We start from the raw sequence: 15189 nt of genomic DNA on the forward strand, positions 1-15189 counted from the left end.
TTCATTAGTTGATCTGAGGCCTCGTGCTGTTAGAGTGTAAAGTTGCCTTTCACGGACGTCCGTTCCTAGCCCTTCCTTCGGGCTGGTGCTCCAAGGCTGCATGGTGAGCTGAAACTGCTCCCTCATCCAGGTGAAAACTAAACCTCATTTTTCTCTGGCTGAGTTTTCAGCTGGATCTGCCAGCAGATCTGACTCGCTCAGTGGCCGCACGATCGTTGGTGCAGATAGGAGAATGCAAGCCGGGTCCTGAAGGAAGGTGTTACTGCCCTCCTCAGCAGCAGCCTGTCTTTAAATTGGCTTAAACTGGTTGCGAAATCTCATTCTTGGTTAAAAAAAAAAAAAAAAAGTAAAACGAACTCCTCGCTCCAAGGATCAGGCCAGCCCTGAAGGAAGGAGCAGGGAGGGGGGGTGTTTGCAGAAGGACCCTTGGAGACGTGGTTGAAGGTGAGCAGAGCTGTCTTTGGCGATCGTAAGGCGGTGCGACAGAATCGGTACGGGTGTTGAGCTAGGTATGGGGAAGAAAATGGGAATATGAGGCAACGTAGTGCCTAGCCAGGAGAGAATGAGAGGGGTGAGGTCTCGGGGGGCCTTGAAGAGCAAAGGGTGAGAATTTTGGATGTATTTGGTCTACAGTTACTCTGATGGAACTGTTAGACTAATGATACCTTCAGATCCCTTGGGGTCTAAAAGCCCTTATTTAGGCATTTAAGCATAATTGCAGCCCAGCAGAACTGTATATTAGGCTAATGCTCTGTTCTTCTTCCCCCGGGGCTAGAAGAGTCAGAAACCATACCCACTTCATTAGCGTGGCAGCAGGGGGACCGTCTCAGCTCTTTTTTTTTTTCCTGAAGTTAATAATAAAATTAACCTAATTGTTATGCCTGTTTTGTGGGTAAGAAAGTGTGGCTTCTGTGATGATTACCCCCCCCCCGCCCCGATGTCTGTCTTGCTGTGACCAGCGCTGGTACGGCAGGATGGAAATCCCAGGTCTCCCCCATCAGAGCACGTACGTGTGTTGATGGCAGACTAGTGACTCGGGAGCGTTTTCAGCTGCGTGCTGCAGAGGCACAGTACACAAACCGTTAAATTTCCTTCCCTCGGCTCACAAATCCATTTCTTCAGTCAATGCCAAAGCATGCGTTCTTCTATCAAGACCATATGTACGCCAAGACCGAGGTTTTAAAGTCAAGGTGTTTTTGAAACATTGGAGTGCAAATTAAGTATCTGAGTAATCTTAACTGTCTTCTAAAAAAAAAAAAAAAAAAATTCTCTATCCGCCTCACATATAACTCAAAGGATTAATGGAAAGCTAAACTTTGATCAGAGTCCAACAGCTGATACCAACCATGAGGCTTTCCAGGCCTGAAAGCAAAACAGAAAAAAATCCAATGAACAACTCGGCAAAAGATCTGCCTCGCCATCTTTGAGGCAGGCCAACTTTTTGGTCATGTTTTTAGGCTAATACTTCTATCTTATCCCCCCCCCCCCCCCTCAGTTGCTTAATGTCGTCTTGCGTCACCTTTGTCCTGTGACGCTGGACCTTACCTGTAACAGAGTTTGAGTAAATTACTGATGTTACTGAGGGTGCTTTGTAGCTTTGGAAAAAGACGTATATGCCTTATTAAGGAAGACCAAAAGGACTTACGGTCCCCTGTCCTCGTAGGAACTGGGTGACTGTCTCGTTTGCTCAGTGCTGTTTGTTTTTCCTGCCATCTGCAAACATTCAGTCTTCATTTTGACAAAAATAGCGTGCCATTACAAATCGCTGCGCAGTCGATAACATCACTTTAGCCCCCCCAAATTGCTCTCGGGATTCGTCACTGTTTCCCGGGGGGGGGTGGTGGTGGTGGTGTTTAAATCGCGTGGAGCAAGCATGAAGCTTCATGCACGCTCGTGCACAGCGGCTTGTAAAAATGCACGTTACCGAAAAAGAGTAAAAATGCCAATTGAATCATTAAGTGGGAATACTCATCGGAAACACTCGGATGCTGGCTTAGCGCTGATTGATTTGGATGCTAGGCATGGGTATGGGCAGAAATTTGGAGGCGTTAATGAAATTCCAGGCGAGGACTGAAAAGGTTGCGCAACTGTAATTTCTCTCCTTTTAAGTTGTTACGATAAGGATCTAGAAAGCATACTTTCATTTGTTTAAAATGTAATAAATAAATATGAACATAACATCAAAGGATGCTTTTTCTTGTAATTTTTAAATGCCTTTCCATTTGGTTTGTTTCTGTAGATGCCTTTGAGTATGTTTCATTGCATTCTCTGACCTGTTTATATCTTTCACGCTTGGTTTATAGGGTCACTGTCAGCAAACTGGTTTTTGTGGGGTTTTCCCTTTCAGGTTTTTGAGGATAGAGAAAATATCAGGCTTGCAGGACTGCTAGGCAGAGTTCAGTTTGTTTTCTAAAAGGACCCACAAAATCCCTTTGAAGTACGTAATTTTATGACTTACGTTCACGAAATCCTGTCTTTCGTGATGCCATAATTCTAATACAAATGCCTAATTATGGTGGGTTTTTTTTTAAAAAAAAAAAAAAAACCACCACTTATGTAAATGCCTGGCTCCTTATCTCCGTTGCTCGGCTTCCTGTAATTTAGTAACACAGAAACTGCAGTTTCAGTGCTCGAGGTGGAGAAGAGAGTAAAACGGGAGCACTTGAAATTTTTTTTTTTTTACACAAGCTGTGATTACGGCAGGACTTTTTTCGGCGCTCGAGCCCTCTCTTCTGAGCGTAATTAGGAACACATTGATTCTTATTGCAGCTGGCAGCTGCTCGCTATTGCCTTTTTCAGCTTATGACCCCCATAGTCCCGCTGACCTTTCCTGGGGTTAGTCGTAGGCCCTTTTCATTGTGATGGGCTAGAAGTGGCTCATGTGGAGTTGATTATTTCCTTGCTTGTCTGGCCTTTTTGGTGCCATAACTCCAAGTCACTTCCATTTTCTTCCCCTGCTTTTGGCTGACCACAGTGAAAGGAAATGCTTTTGCTGGCGACAGGATCGGTTTGCACGCTTGACTGACTCGATTGAGACCCTGAAAAGGGGGGAGGGGGAGGGTAATGAACACTGTAGGTGCTGCATTTGCTTTTTAAAGGTTGATGTTAATGATTGAGTGGTCATTAAGCATTCATAAAAATGAGGCTTCGGCGGGCTTGGTTGCCTTTTAGCACTCTCAAACCCGCGTGTTGGCGTTGAGAAATCCCTCCGCCGCATCCTTAATGTACGGCAGCCGCGTCTTTAGGAGCGGTACATACCAATTCCGTGGCGTGTGGGCGAACGCACCGGTGTCAATCGCTGGGGACCTCTTCGAGGCTTTCCCGGCTACCAAAAGACCCAGGAATAAACCTCGGAGGTTAGTCCGTAAAGCCGACGGGCAGGCTGTCAGTTGCTACTGGGCTGCTGACCCGCTCCTCCCAGCACAAAAAGCTAATGAAGTATATATGCCAGCTGTTACACTCATTTTGCCAGACCCCAGGAGGACAGCATGAAGACAGTCAGTGATCAAAGGCTTTGGAGATCACTGAGGAGCCAAGCTGCAGGAATGTCTGATTGCTTTCTCTTGGAATGCCACAGGCTTCAATACCTTTCTTTTTTTCTTTTTTTTTTTTTTTTTAAGGTGTCTTGGTGTGAGATTTAATGATCTAACTCGGCTTGCTCGCACCAAAGGCACAGTGTTTTAGTTAATTCTGGGGTCTTCGTTTGCTCTAAAGTTAGGGGCTTTGAAAATCTGCGATTTTTGTTGTACTGACGGAAACAATCTTGGGGAGCAAGTTAAAATGAAATTTTTCTTGGTAATTCTGTAATAAATGACCTAGGGGAAAAAAAACCAACTTGCCGTGCTTTAGGTGTTAAATCACATGTAGTATTATGAAGTGAGGTTGGATTAATTGATTTTTTTTGAGTTGCTGCTGTTTAGGAAAAATACGAAATCTTTAGTATCCAGAGCTGTTTTACGCCCAGTGAAAACTGTTGTCACGTCTGCAGCTGGTGGGCAGTGCTGCCCCTGAAGCAGCAGCTCCCTCTCACTTTTTCCTAGGGCTTCTTAGAGAAGGCCGTCAGCTCCTGGAGGTGGAGTGGGCAACCTGAATAACTCCCTCTGTTCCCGAGCGTGCCGTTTCCTTCCTCCTCCTCCTCCTTCCCCGCTTCGCTCCGGCGTTTATAGGACCCGGCGCATTTGGCTAGCGAAGAAACCCTTTCCTCCTTTAGCTTCAGCATGCTGAAACGGCTCGCTGAAGGTCAGATGAGTTTTGGGGGGGAGTGATGGAGCGGGGGGAGTACAGTAGCAGTTAGATGGACGTGGGGTGGTGGCTAAATAGCTCTGGTGGCTGCTCGCTGTCGGGAAGGGAGGTCCTGGCGTTGCCCTGCCAGCTGGTCTGAGGTGGCAGGAAGATGATTCAGGGAGCTAAACCAGAGGGAACAAAAACTATCAGAAAAGGAGGAGAAAAAAAAAAAGTGGGTATGAGATAATGCACTTTTTAGTAGTGACTCTGCCTTCAGCTGCAAGGGTGGAGATGAGAAGTTCGTGGTCCGGTAAATAAGCAGGACAGGTTCTCAGTTGTGTTTTGAAGGACACAGGATCCTCTGGGGCTGGGCACCACAGGAATGCGTGGCAAACAGCATTTTGTCATCTTTTAGAGTGCAAAACCTTTTTTGGGGGGCAAGCACGGGTAGGAGTGAGTTAATTTGGAGATGATAGGTCAAGTTAGTTACACTGAGCGGACCGGACATGTGGAGCTTTACACTGAAGACCGCTGGTTTCTGGAGAACCAGTGACAAGCGTGGAGCTTTGGGAAGAGAGGAAAGGGTCACTGCCTTTCGCTGCCAGGGCTGTGCTGTCTCGCTGCACTGAGTCTGTCCGGATCAGAGATGAGAAGCCCGCCTGGCCAGTCTGGTGCCTGCGTCTTCCCGTCTCAGCCCAGTAGGACATTTTGGTAAGTCCACGTGCCGATGGCTTCTCCCTCGCCCGGGATGGCCCATGTCCATCCTGGTGAGGTCTTCAGGCCTTGACAACAAGGTTGATGGTGCGCAAGCTGCCCTGCAGAACCTAGCCGGGGTGTGCCAGGGCTGATGTGACAGCCTAGCAGTGGGGACAGCCCTGCTTCTGCACTGGGGAACCTCTCTGGTGCTCCTAAAGGGACTAATTAAAATGTACCCTTCCCTCTGTTTGGACTTAGCTCTGATGATTTATTTTGCTTGCCTGTAGATGGCATCCCGAAGGTCGTGGGGCTGAAATTGTGAGCTGATGGATGGGCACGTGCCTGTCCCCACGGCTGTTTGGCGAGGGGTCCCTTTTAAAAAGGGTCTGTGACAAATGAGATGCACAGCCAGAATTATGTCGTCTTCAGAAGTACTCTATCTTACTAATCATCTCCAGAAGTACCAGGTACACGTTTCCAGATGCCCCTGCGTATGCCGTGTGCTTCCGAGGGGTGGGCGTCCTTTGGAATGGTCGGGACAACTCCTCCTCGTGACACAAGTCCATTATCTTCCTCGTTTCCCTTGGTCTGTGAGCAACAAGTTACTTTAGAGCTTACAAGGAGGTCAAGTGCTGGATGAAAATAGTTGGAAGATGACTTTAGATGAAGATGTCTTGGTGGAAGTAGGAAAAATACGGGCCTTTGCCATGCTGTGGCGTTCTGGTGTGCGGCACTGGAGGTCTGGAGAAATTGCCAGTGAAACTGGGAAGGACTTGATCCATGAAAACCATATCCATCTCCCTTCAACCTTGAATATTATTCTTATTTATATGAATAATTCCTGTTACTACTGTTTTATTTTAAAAGGCTCGGAAATACCCCTTCTCTCAGTGATACCTCTTACTTCAAAGTAACTTCGACTATTTGATCACTATAGCGATGGAGATTCATTCTCTCACGCGAGGAGTAGTGAACAGTGGGCAGAGTTGTTCCCGGGTGAGGTTATCTTGGAATTTGAGACACTGAAATGGAGCCACATCTAACCAAAGTGCTCCTCGTTCGGTTCCCAGTAGGTCCCCAGTGATGGGATGGTTATTGAAACGATGGCAAAGGGGAAGAGTCCTGTTTTCCCACCCCTAAGGCCCTTTAACGCTCGGACATGTATTAATATAATATTAAAGAGGCAAGGTTTCTCCGCCGGGCCTCTAAAGACCTCAAAACTATGAGCTGTGGTCTTGCCCTCTTCCCTGTACCTAGCAAGGGGCTTCTGTAGCGACACCATCTGCAGAAGAAGAAGAAAGCAGCAAATACTTTTGGGTTGTGTGTTGCATGTTGGATCTCATCTTGCCCCTCTGTTCCCATATCTACCAGCAAATAAGAGGTTTCTGTGGTCCCTTCAAAAGTCGATGTTGGAGAAATTTTGTTCGGATGCCTGAGTGTTGTTGCTGAACCATGCTACTCCAATTAAAGCGGAATATTTTTCTTTTTTTCCTCCAGTCAAAGAACTTTGGTCTTTGTGGCTTGCTTTGTGTACTCACTGCTTTACAGTTGATCTTACCGCTCCGCAAGCCTGCGAAAGCCAAACTGGTAGGTCAAAGGAGGAGTAGCTGTTGACACTGTCAGCTAGGAACATGTAAAGAGAAAGATAAACAGAGGGAAATCAGAGACTGGATAAAGTAGATCTCCAAAGATAAAGTTTAGTTAAAGATAATGAGCTGGCCTTGTTTAAAAAGACAGCTGCAAAATAACCCAGTAGCTCCATGTGCTGGGGTTAAAGTTGACCTAGAATATACGTTTCATTGCTTTTCATAAATAAATAGTCGAGGGAAGATCTGGCAAAAAGCAACATTGCCCCCCACCCCTCTTCAGCAAAGTGTTTGATGTTAACAAGTTCTCTGGGTGTTTACTTTGTCTTCTGCGCTCGCTGGTGGAGCGGCTCTCCTGCCCTTGAACCGAGTGAGAATTCAAATAAACCAAAACGCTTTCTGCTCAGCCGGTCTCTTCTGCCATCTGCGTCTTTACCAAAACAGCCCCGGCTCTCGTTGGGGAACCAGCCTCGTCTGCAGGATTACCGGGTCTTCCGAACAGCTGAAATAAATTTGCCGGATCAGATAAAACTGCCCAGAAACAGGAGCAGATCTCGAGAGTGTTTCTTTCAGCCTTCTCAAGCTGTCATTATAAGCTTGGAGTGCAATTTGCAGGGAGAAGTAGCAAATAGCTCTATAAAATCTAGAGTGATTCTTTTATTATTATTGGAGTCTTTTCCTGATGCTTATTTTGCATATATATTTTACAGTGATGTTCCACTGATAAAGTACTGTTATTTTTAAGTAAACCATGGGAATAGTTTTGCTGTTGATATCTGGATCCGGCTTCTTGGAAAGCAAATGGCTCCACGAGCGCTCAATAAACTGGGACTTATTTCTATCGAGTGTGTGTATCGTTGCACTTGTTTCCGCGCGCTGCCAGTAAAACTCCTAGTTATTGTATGTGTGTTAGATACGTGTTTATATACACGTCTGATATATGAGATGTTTAAAATATATGTTGAGTGTTATCAGCAGCGAAATTGTATGGCCGAGCTGATAAATGAAGTAACTGTGCTAAATGAACTCAAATCTTATTCATCATTATATTATGCGAGGCAAATAGAAGATTTAAGTGAACAACAGCTGCAGATTACTGTTTTTTCCCTCGGAGAAGAGAGCTTGTGATGGAGACTCTGAGTGTCAGAAACACCGTTTCTGAGGCTCACCTCCTGCAAGTTGGGTTGCTGGTTTAACGATTTAGTTCGTATGTTGCTGGTTTCATGATTTAGTTTGTATTTTTTGGTGCTGAAAGCGAGATCTTATGTAGCAGAATGGTCAGGTGTGATATGGCCAAGGAAAGGAGTGTCTTGCAGAAGCAGCCGCGTAGATAAAAGCGCACATAATGGATGCCCCAGAAGTATATATGAGAAAGCAGTATTGGTTTGGGAATATAAATGAGAATGAGACTAATATTGGTGATTTTTTTTTTTTTTGGTAGGCATTTGCCATCGTGTGACTGTAAAGCACGCTTAGAAGGAGCAAGCAGATGACATGTCTCAGTAAGCAGGTTTAGAGCAATTATGAGCGGTAGCTGCATCGCAGCGTGTAGATTCATAAAAACTTGTAAAACAAGTGTAGCCTGGTGATAGATGGTCAAATGATTATTGTTTGCAAACAGTATTATCTCCAATAGATAAGCTGTTTACATTGGACTTCAATTCCTCTGGTTGGAAAGTAGTCTAATTTATCACGGCAGTATGGTTCGGCGCGGATGGCTCATACCCCAGCTGTAGAAAAAAATCTTACATTAAGAATAGTACTTGGAAACATAGTTAAGTTCAACTTCTAACTCATTTTTACAGATGGTTTCTATATTGCAAAGAATATTGGCTGTTTCCTGGCTGCGCTGCTTTTTTTTTTTTTAAACCCCAAACACTTTGTTGTAAGAGAGTTAAAAGACTAACTCCTGAAACTTACAGTAGACATCTGTCTGTTTGTTTTGTAGCTGTTTCGGTGCCTCATCTTAGTCTGGAGCTTGGTGCTTTCAACTTCTGTAATCTGGCGCTATGCATCCAGATCCTGGACGCTTACAGGCACTGCTCTTCATCGCCGCTGCCGGTCTCATCTCTGCCACGAGTTCAGGTAAGGCCTTCTTGCCCGAGCCGAGATGACTTGCTCAGAGTTTGGAGGTTGAGCCCGCGCTTCTGATTGAGCAGCGCTTTGGAGTGCCTTTGGAAGTGGCCAACTTTAATGCATATTATCAATAATCTGCTTTTAAGGAAGCATGGAGCACTTAACCGCAGTCTTCAGCTGAATATATGCCTTTGCTTTTGAAAACTTGGCTCAAAACAAGCGCTAGAATGTGGAAGACTCTCAGTTACGTAGGTTTGTTCTTTGGGATCTCCACGGACTTAGCTGGACGCCGATTTTGCTGCGTACAGCGCATCTAGTGTTCCCATGGGGTTGGGAGGGGTTTGAAATTTGCAGGGGGAAAGGGGAATCAGATCTCTGAAACGCGAACGCTGATGCGTGGCTGCAGTTGGAACAGCTCTTGCGTTTAAAAAAAGAAGAGGGATGGTTTTAATTGACACATCTGCTCTGTGTAGTCAGCTTGTCTTAACGTAACCACACAAAAAAGAAGCTTTTACTACTTTTAGCACTTCATAGCCAATTGTTATAAGCAAATGGGATAAATTTTATTTTTCAAGCAGTCATAGGAGATAAATTCCAGCTGCAGGGTCACGGCTACCAATTTTGACTTTTACACTGAGCACAAAGTGTTGGTGTCGTAAGCAAGGGCAGGAGTGAAGATGAAAGTAACAGTGCAATTTCGTAGCTATTGGTGGCTAGCAAGCTATAAAAGTCATTGCTTTTCTCTTATCCCTGGAAATTCAAACTGAACTAATAGGAAAAACAGTTTTCTAATTAGAAGCTAAAAATGGACATCTGGAGTCCTGTGAAGTGCTTGGATACCATTTTTATGGATTTCATCTTTTTTGTTAAGTGAAGCCACACTTCAATTTCCAGTTTTATTTTATGCTTATGCAGATAGTTTATGGTTCTGTTAAAAATGCGCAGTTTCTCATCTGAAACTCATCTGTATAAACAGAGCTTGGATGGACTGACTTTAGAAGAAAAGCATGAGCTGAGGGCTCCACCTACAAGAAAACTGTCTCTTATTTGGATGTCACTTAATATCGTCTTGACCCATACTATCTGGAATTCCTTAGCTTATCTACAAACTAGAAATTGTTTTCCCCTGCCACTGTGTCTATTCTTAATTTTTTTTTTTTCCTCCCGTATTTCTAACCAAATAGGAGTTATCGGTGTTAATTGCCCTTTGCTTGCTCCCTTCGTACAAACTCTTTAGCGGAGAATTCCATAGAAAACAAATGGAAACAATTCCCAGTGTTTCATTGGCCAGGATAGGAAAAAATTTCGTCCAACAAGCAGGAATTTTCTTCTGGCAAATAAATGGATTCTCATAACCAAGTCTTGTGGAACTGAACCTTTTATTTATTAGCAGCTTTTCCTGTTTCTGTTCATCTTTACTCAGTAAAGATAATGGATGCCCAATTCATCATTCTCGTCCTGATGAAGTCCATGTATTTGGAATTAACAAGAGCCTTTTCTGTTCATCCAGCTTTTTTTATCCTGCTATTTTTAATTAGTTCTGCAGACGCAGAGACGGTTCTGCATAAATACCTGGCAGGCTGCTACCATTTCTAAAATTTTACAAGTCACGTCCGGGCCCACATCATATGGGACAGATCAGCTACAGCTGCGTGTTCCCGCACTCCATCTCTTCAGGTGATGGCTGCTGTTTCACTCCACATAAATCCAGTGGGACTGCAGTTTTTGCTGGCCCTAGCAAGCGTGATGCCTTCGCCTCGTGCACGCTTGGGGATGTATCTCACCCTTCCTGTACGCTGAGCCTACCTTCGTTTAATCGCTGTTACCCTCTTGGTGGGGTTTGAATCTTGTCTTGAAGTTTTCCCTGGCGTTAGGGATAGTGGGGATCTGTCATGAGTTCCTCTTGCAGAGGAGAAGGTGACACCTGCTTGAGTATCGCTAGCAGCTTGGAGTTCAGAGACCCTTTATTTGTCTGTGTCTGATCTGAATAGTCTTTTAGCGATATTTAACCTTCTGATGAAAGAAGTTTGTCGGGTCTGTGAACAGTGGCAGGAGCCTTGGCAGAGTGTTACTACAAAACAGATTATGGTCAGTCTTTTGTACAAGTCCATTCATCGTTAACCTTGTCACATGCGTTCATGCAAAATGCTGTTTGCTAACTGAATATAACCTTTCTCTTTTTTCCTTTTAGATTTAACTCCCCGTTTTATTTCTGAGCCCTTGTCTACCGTCCAGAAGTCTGGTGGGCCCGTACAACTCCGCTGCTCTGCCGAGCCCTCCACGGCTCGCCTTTCTTGGCTGTTTAATGGGGAGCCTCTGGACAGCAGGGTGGGAGAAGTGGAAATCCAGTCAGGATCTTTGACAATCGTCTCCCTCAGCCTGTCAACCTCTGGTCGCTATCAGTGCGTTGCTAACAGCAGCGTGGGTGCCGTTGTGAGCAGGCCTGCAACGGTATCGATGGGCAGTAAGTTAACTTTTCTTTATATTCTTTGCTCCTTGCAAATTATATAGACCTCAACTGGTTTGTATGGTTTGTTTTTCTTTGGCTTTTAGAAAACACCTAAAACACCTGGTTTCAAGGTGTGGTGTGGTTTGGGTTTTTTTCCTCAGCCAGTACTTTGTATGTGATCAAGTATACACTTCTCACCAATTTTTTTTCCTGTGTCATCTGAGACCTGTCAGGTGATGCAGCCCTGGAACAGATCGCCCAGAGAGCTTGTGGACCTCCATCCTTGGAGGCTTTTAAAGACTCAACTAGACAAAACCACAGCTGATCGATTTAGTGTTGGTGATATCCTCGTTTCGAGCTGAAGGCTGAGTCCTTTCCAGCAAATATGAATATTATTCAGTGAAGTAACATTCATTTCAATGAATTGACCTGAAAGTACAAGGTTCCCAAAAGCTTCTCTTCAAAAAGGATCTTGAAACAGCAACTGAGCTGCCACGCCATTGCAGAAGAGTGCTTGAGAGCTGATGAGAAAAGAGGGGCAATGAGTGGGAATTGTTGCCTGGGAAATAAGTGGGAGCTGCAAATTTTCCTTTTCACTTACTTCATTTCATTTGGTCAAAACTATCTAGATGTTCTTCAGGTGGGGACAGTCTTGTGTCCCTCTAGGTACAATTTCCCTTCTCTCAGTTGCACTGGGTTCTTCTAATCAGTCTTTGCCTTAGTGCTTGATCTGTAAATTATTTGATCTTTAAAGGACTCGAGAAGAGGAAGGGCAATGTTTTCCATGTGGAAAGGACGATGTGGTGCTGAGAATGGGAATATAATATTCCTCTGTAAGCATGATTTCTCTGCTTGGGATCACAGTGCTGTCTGAATCAGGCCTTTGTCAAGCAGGATTTGAGTGATTTCTCTGTAAGGGTACTTCACCTATGGAGCATGTCCAAAATCCTCCTGGGAGGAAAATTTCTTAAAAGTGAGAGAAGTAAGTGTTTTGGTAAAGTACTGACCCATAGCAAGACCCTCTCAAGAGAGCTATAAGGGTGGCTAACGTAGAAAAACTTCACAACCTAGAAGATGCTTTGAACATGAAGGGAGTGGAAGAGCAGCTTTCACACTTTTCTCCTCCTTTTGAGATTTTAGTAGCAAATTAGAAGGTGCTGTTGAGGCTTCCTGCTTGCCTCATTGCTCGTGGCAATGAGTGGGAGACGCTGCTGTACTCAGTGTTGTGTTAATTATAATCACAGAAAGACAATTTCACGTTTCTTATGGGCAGGCTTCCTGCTGTTAGTGTAAGTTGTCTTCTGTAGCGCCTTCAGAGCCCGTGAGTAGCACTGCAGTCTTTCGAGTATCTCTGCTTGCTTTTCCTGGAGCAGTTGAGGGAACGTAGGAACTATTTTTTCTTTCCTCGCTATTCCCGTGTAAAAGCTGGCCCTTCCTGTACTAAGGAAGAGTATGTACACAGGAGGGTTTATGCTGTTACGGACGGCAGAAAAGACAATGCCTGCTGATAGGAACGTCCCAGTGCTACACCAGAGAAGATAATCGGCTTGAAACTAGCTATATTTTAAACACAGATACTGAGCTTACTGCCCCTTCCCCTTTCCCAAGCCTTGGCTGCTCTTAACCTTTTGCCAATTCTCTTCTAGGTTTAGCTAATTTTGATACGTCAGTGAAACCTGCCGTTGCAGCAGAGGAAGGCGGTACGGCTTTCATTGGATGCAAGGTGCCAGAAAGTAACCCTAAAGCACAGGTTCGCTTTCAGGTGCGAGGCAAATGGCTGGAACAATCAACAGGTGAGATGTTTTATGCCACTGGTCATATATATAATATAAATATCCAACAAAAGCTCGCCTGGATTTTTTTTCTTAGAACTTAGAGGAAAGAAAACGTCCAGAAACTTGCAGAACTTCCTGTGCACATCACTTTATCTAAACCTACCTTTGTAAATTAATATCCCTTGCATGGCAGCATGATTTCTTTGTGATCCTACATTTAGAATAGATTGATATATCTGACAAGTTATTTAAAAAAATAAAAAAGAAACATGGAAAAAAAAGGAAGCCTTTATTTGAAACTAAGTTAAATGTAATCTTCCTTTTTCCTTCCCCACTCGTTTAGATAACTACCTAATTCTTCCATCTGGAAACCTGCAGATTTTGAATGTATCTTTAGAAGACAAAGGATCCTATAAATGTGCAGTGTACAACCCAGTTACCGACGATCTCAGAACAGAACTCACTGGACGTAAGCTCGTAGTCACACGTGAGTATTCAGTTCGGCTTCCCAGAATTAATTCATCTCAAACCAAATAAATAATATCCCTAAGATTTTTAGCATGGGCATATCAGCCTAAATATCCACCGGTCTCAAGTACCATGTTATGTAAAATCTGTCCCGCGTTATTTGCACATTCAGTTCTTATTTCCCCTTACTGTGGAGGAGCAGCATGGCTGCTTTTCAAATCCCAAGAGGACGGAGCACTTAGTCCTTGAAAAGAGGATACTGCTGATACTCCAGTCGCCAAACCGATTTCAGAGCGAGACTCCTGGAAGAGAGCATTACAGCATCGTGCGTAGTCACAAGTATAAGTAGCCGTGTTTGAAAGACACGGCAAACCTCAGGACTGGAGGACGGGATGGGAGAGCGCGGTTTAAAAGACGGATTAGTGATAAGCCTCGTCTCCTTTCCTCCAGGCTCCTCCTCAGGTGGCTTCCACATACTTCACCCCCTGGCACCCCAGAGCCTGGCGGTGCCCCGGCACAGCTCTCTGACGCTAGAATGTGTTGTCAGCGGGTCGCCTCCTGCCTCCGTCCGCTGGGTTAAAGACGGCCGGGATGCGCTGAGAAAAGGCAGATGGAAGCTGCTGCACTCCCATCTGGTGACGGACAGGCTTGAGGCATCGGACTCTGGAAATTACTCCTGCGTGGTGGGAAATGAATTTGGAGCAGTGAAATACGCTAACTATTCACTTACTATACTTGGTAAGAAATAAAGACATTTTCACGTCCAGGCAATGAACGTTTTCTCCGTGTACTTGCTGGTTTTGGCATCTGATTACAAATAGCCTAACGTTCTATCTCAGCCTAAGCATATTAAAATAAAGAATAAAGATATGTTCATAATGACCATATCTCATCATCTCTCCCGAGTTAAAATCCGTAACTATCTCTTCAAATCCTTTGCAGTCTGAAATAATTAAACAGTAAAGAATAACAAACTCCGAGGGAAGAACTGATCTATTTATTTTTCTGCAGAGTGCCAAGTGTATATGGGATACAGTGTCAATAATGTGCCAGAGATCAGATGTTTCTCTTTTGAGGTTGTAAATAAGCAAAAAGCTGGCGAGGAGAGGTGATATGTTTGGATGAGGACAAAAACAAAAGCCAAAGAAATATATTTGGCCTCTTCTGTGTGGCTGCAAGTTGTTCCTAATCTCCCCTTTCCTTTGTAGCAGATTTTCCTGTTGTTTGATGTTTTTGCCTCCGTGACTGTGTTTGCTTCATTTTTGAAGTGTATGCATTAGAGTAACTCAGAAAACAGGCTGTTGACACAAAATACCCCTTTTGTTATGGGGATGTCACTAAAGAATTATTTTGGAAATACAGGTGTTTTATTTACAGTATTAATACAAACGTGACTGTTTGGAATAGAAGGGAGAGACCATTAAAATAAGCAAGTGTGTGTGGGGGAAAAACAGCTTTAGGCTGCGTAGAACTGGAAGTATGCGGTGCTTGCTTAGCCTTTGTACGTGATAAGTTTGCATAACATTTCGCAGTATTTTTGTCAAGACTTAGGCTAAGATTAACATACGGTGGCTTACGTAAAATTATTTCCCTTTATAGAACCTGCCTCGATCTCCAAGGGACTGCAAGATGAAACCGTGGCCGCTGGAGCGACTGTGCATTTCTGGTGCGACGTCCGCGGAAGCCCTGTGCCGACCCTCACCTGGCTGCACAACGCGGCTCCCCTCCGTCTCTCTCCACGACACCTGCCGACGGGAAACCGTCTGCGGATCCGTGGCGTCACCCGAGAGGACTCTGGCTTGTACCAGTGTGTAGCAAACAATGGGGTTGGATTTGCGCAGTCCACTGGGAGACTTCGTGTCCAGCCAGGTAGGAGCACTTGCAGCCCTCAAGAACTCAAACTAAGCATTTGTAC

General features: G+C 44.6%; 1 protein-coding gene across 4 annotated transcripts in view; it reads left to right on the forward strand.

Annotated features, from left to right (window-relative positions):
- The window catches only part of CDON (cell adhesion associated, oncogene regulated), a 54687-nt gene that overhangs the window by 11710 nt on the left and 27788 nt on the right, over window positions 1-15189 (forward strand). For all 4 annotated transcript variants that reach the window (XM_076363827.1, XM_076363829.1, XM_076363831.1 and 1 more), the window contains exons 2-7: window positions 8455-8591; window positions 10774-11046; window positions 12678-12824; window positions 13150-13293; window positions 13725-14012; window positions 14874-15143. In XM_076363827.1, coding sequence (XP_076219942.1) covers window positions 8516-8591; window positions 10774-11046; window positions 12678-12824; window positions 13150-13293; window positions 13725-14012; window positions 14874-15143 — 1198 coding nt within the window. In that variant the 5' untranslated portion in view covers window positions 8455-8515. The remainder of the gene's footprint in view (window positions 1-8454; window positions 8592-10773; window positions 11047-12677; window positions 12825-13149; window positions 13294-13724; window positions 14013-14873; window positions 15144-15189) is intronic.

This window comes from Aptenodytes patagonicus, unplaced genomic scaffold (assembly GCF_965638725.1).
Source record: "Aptenodytes patagonicus unplaced genomic scaffold, bAptPat1.pri.cur scaffold_128, whole genome shotgun sequence".
Lineage (NCBI taxonomy): Eukaryota > Metazoa > Chordata > Aves > Sphenisciformes > Spheniscidae > Aptenodytes > Aptenodytes patagonicus.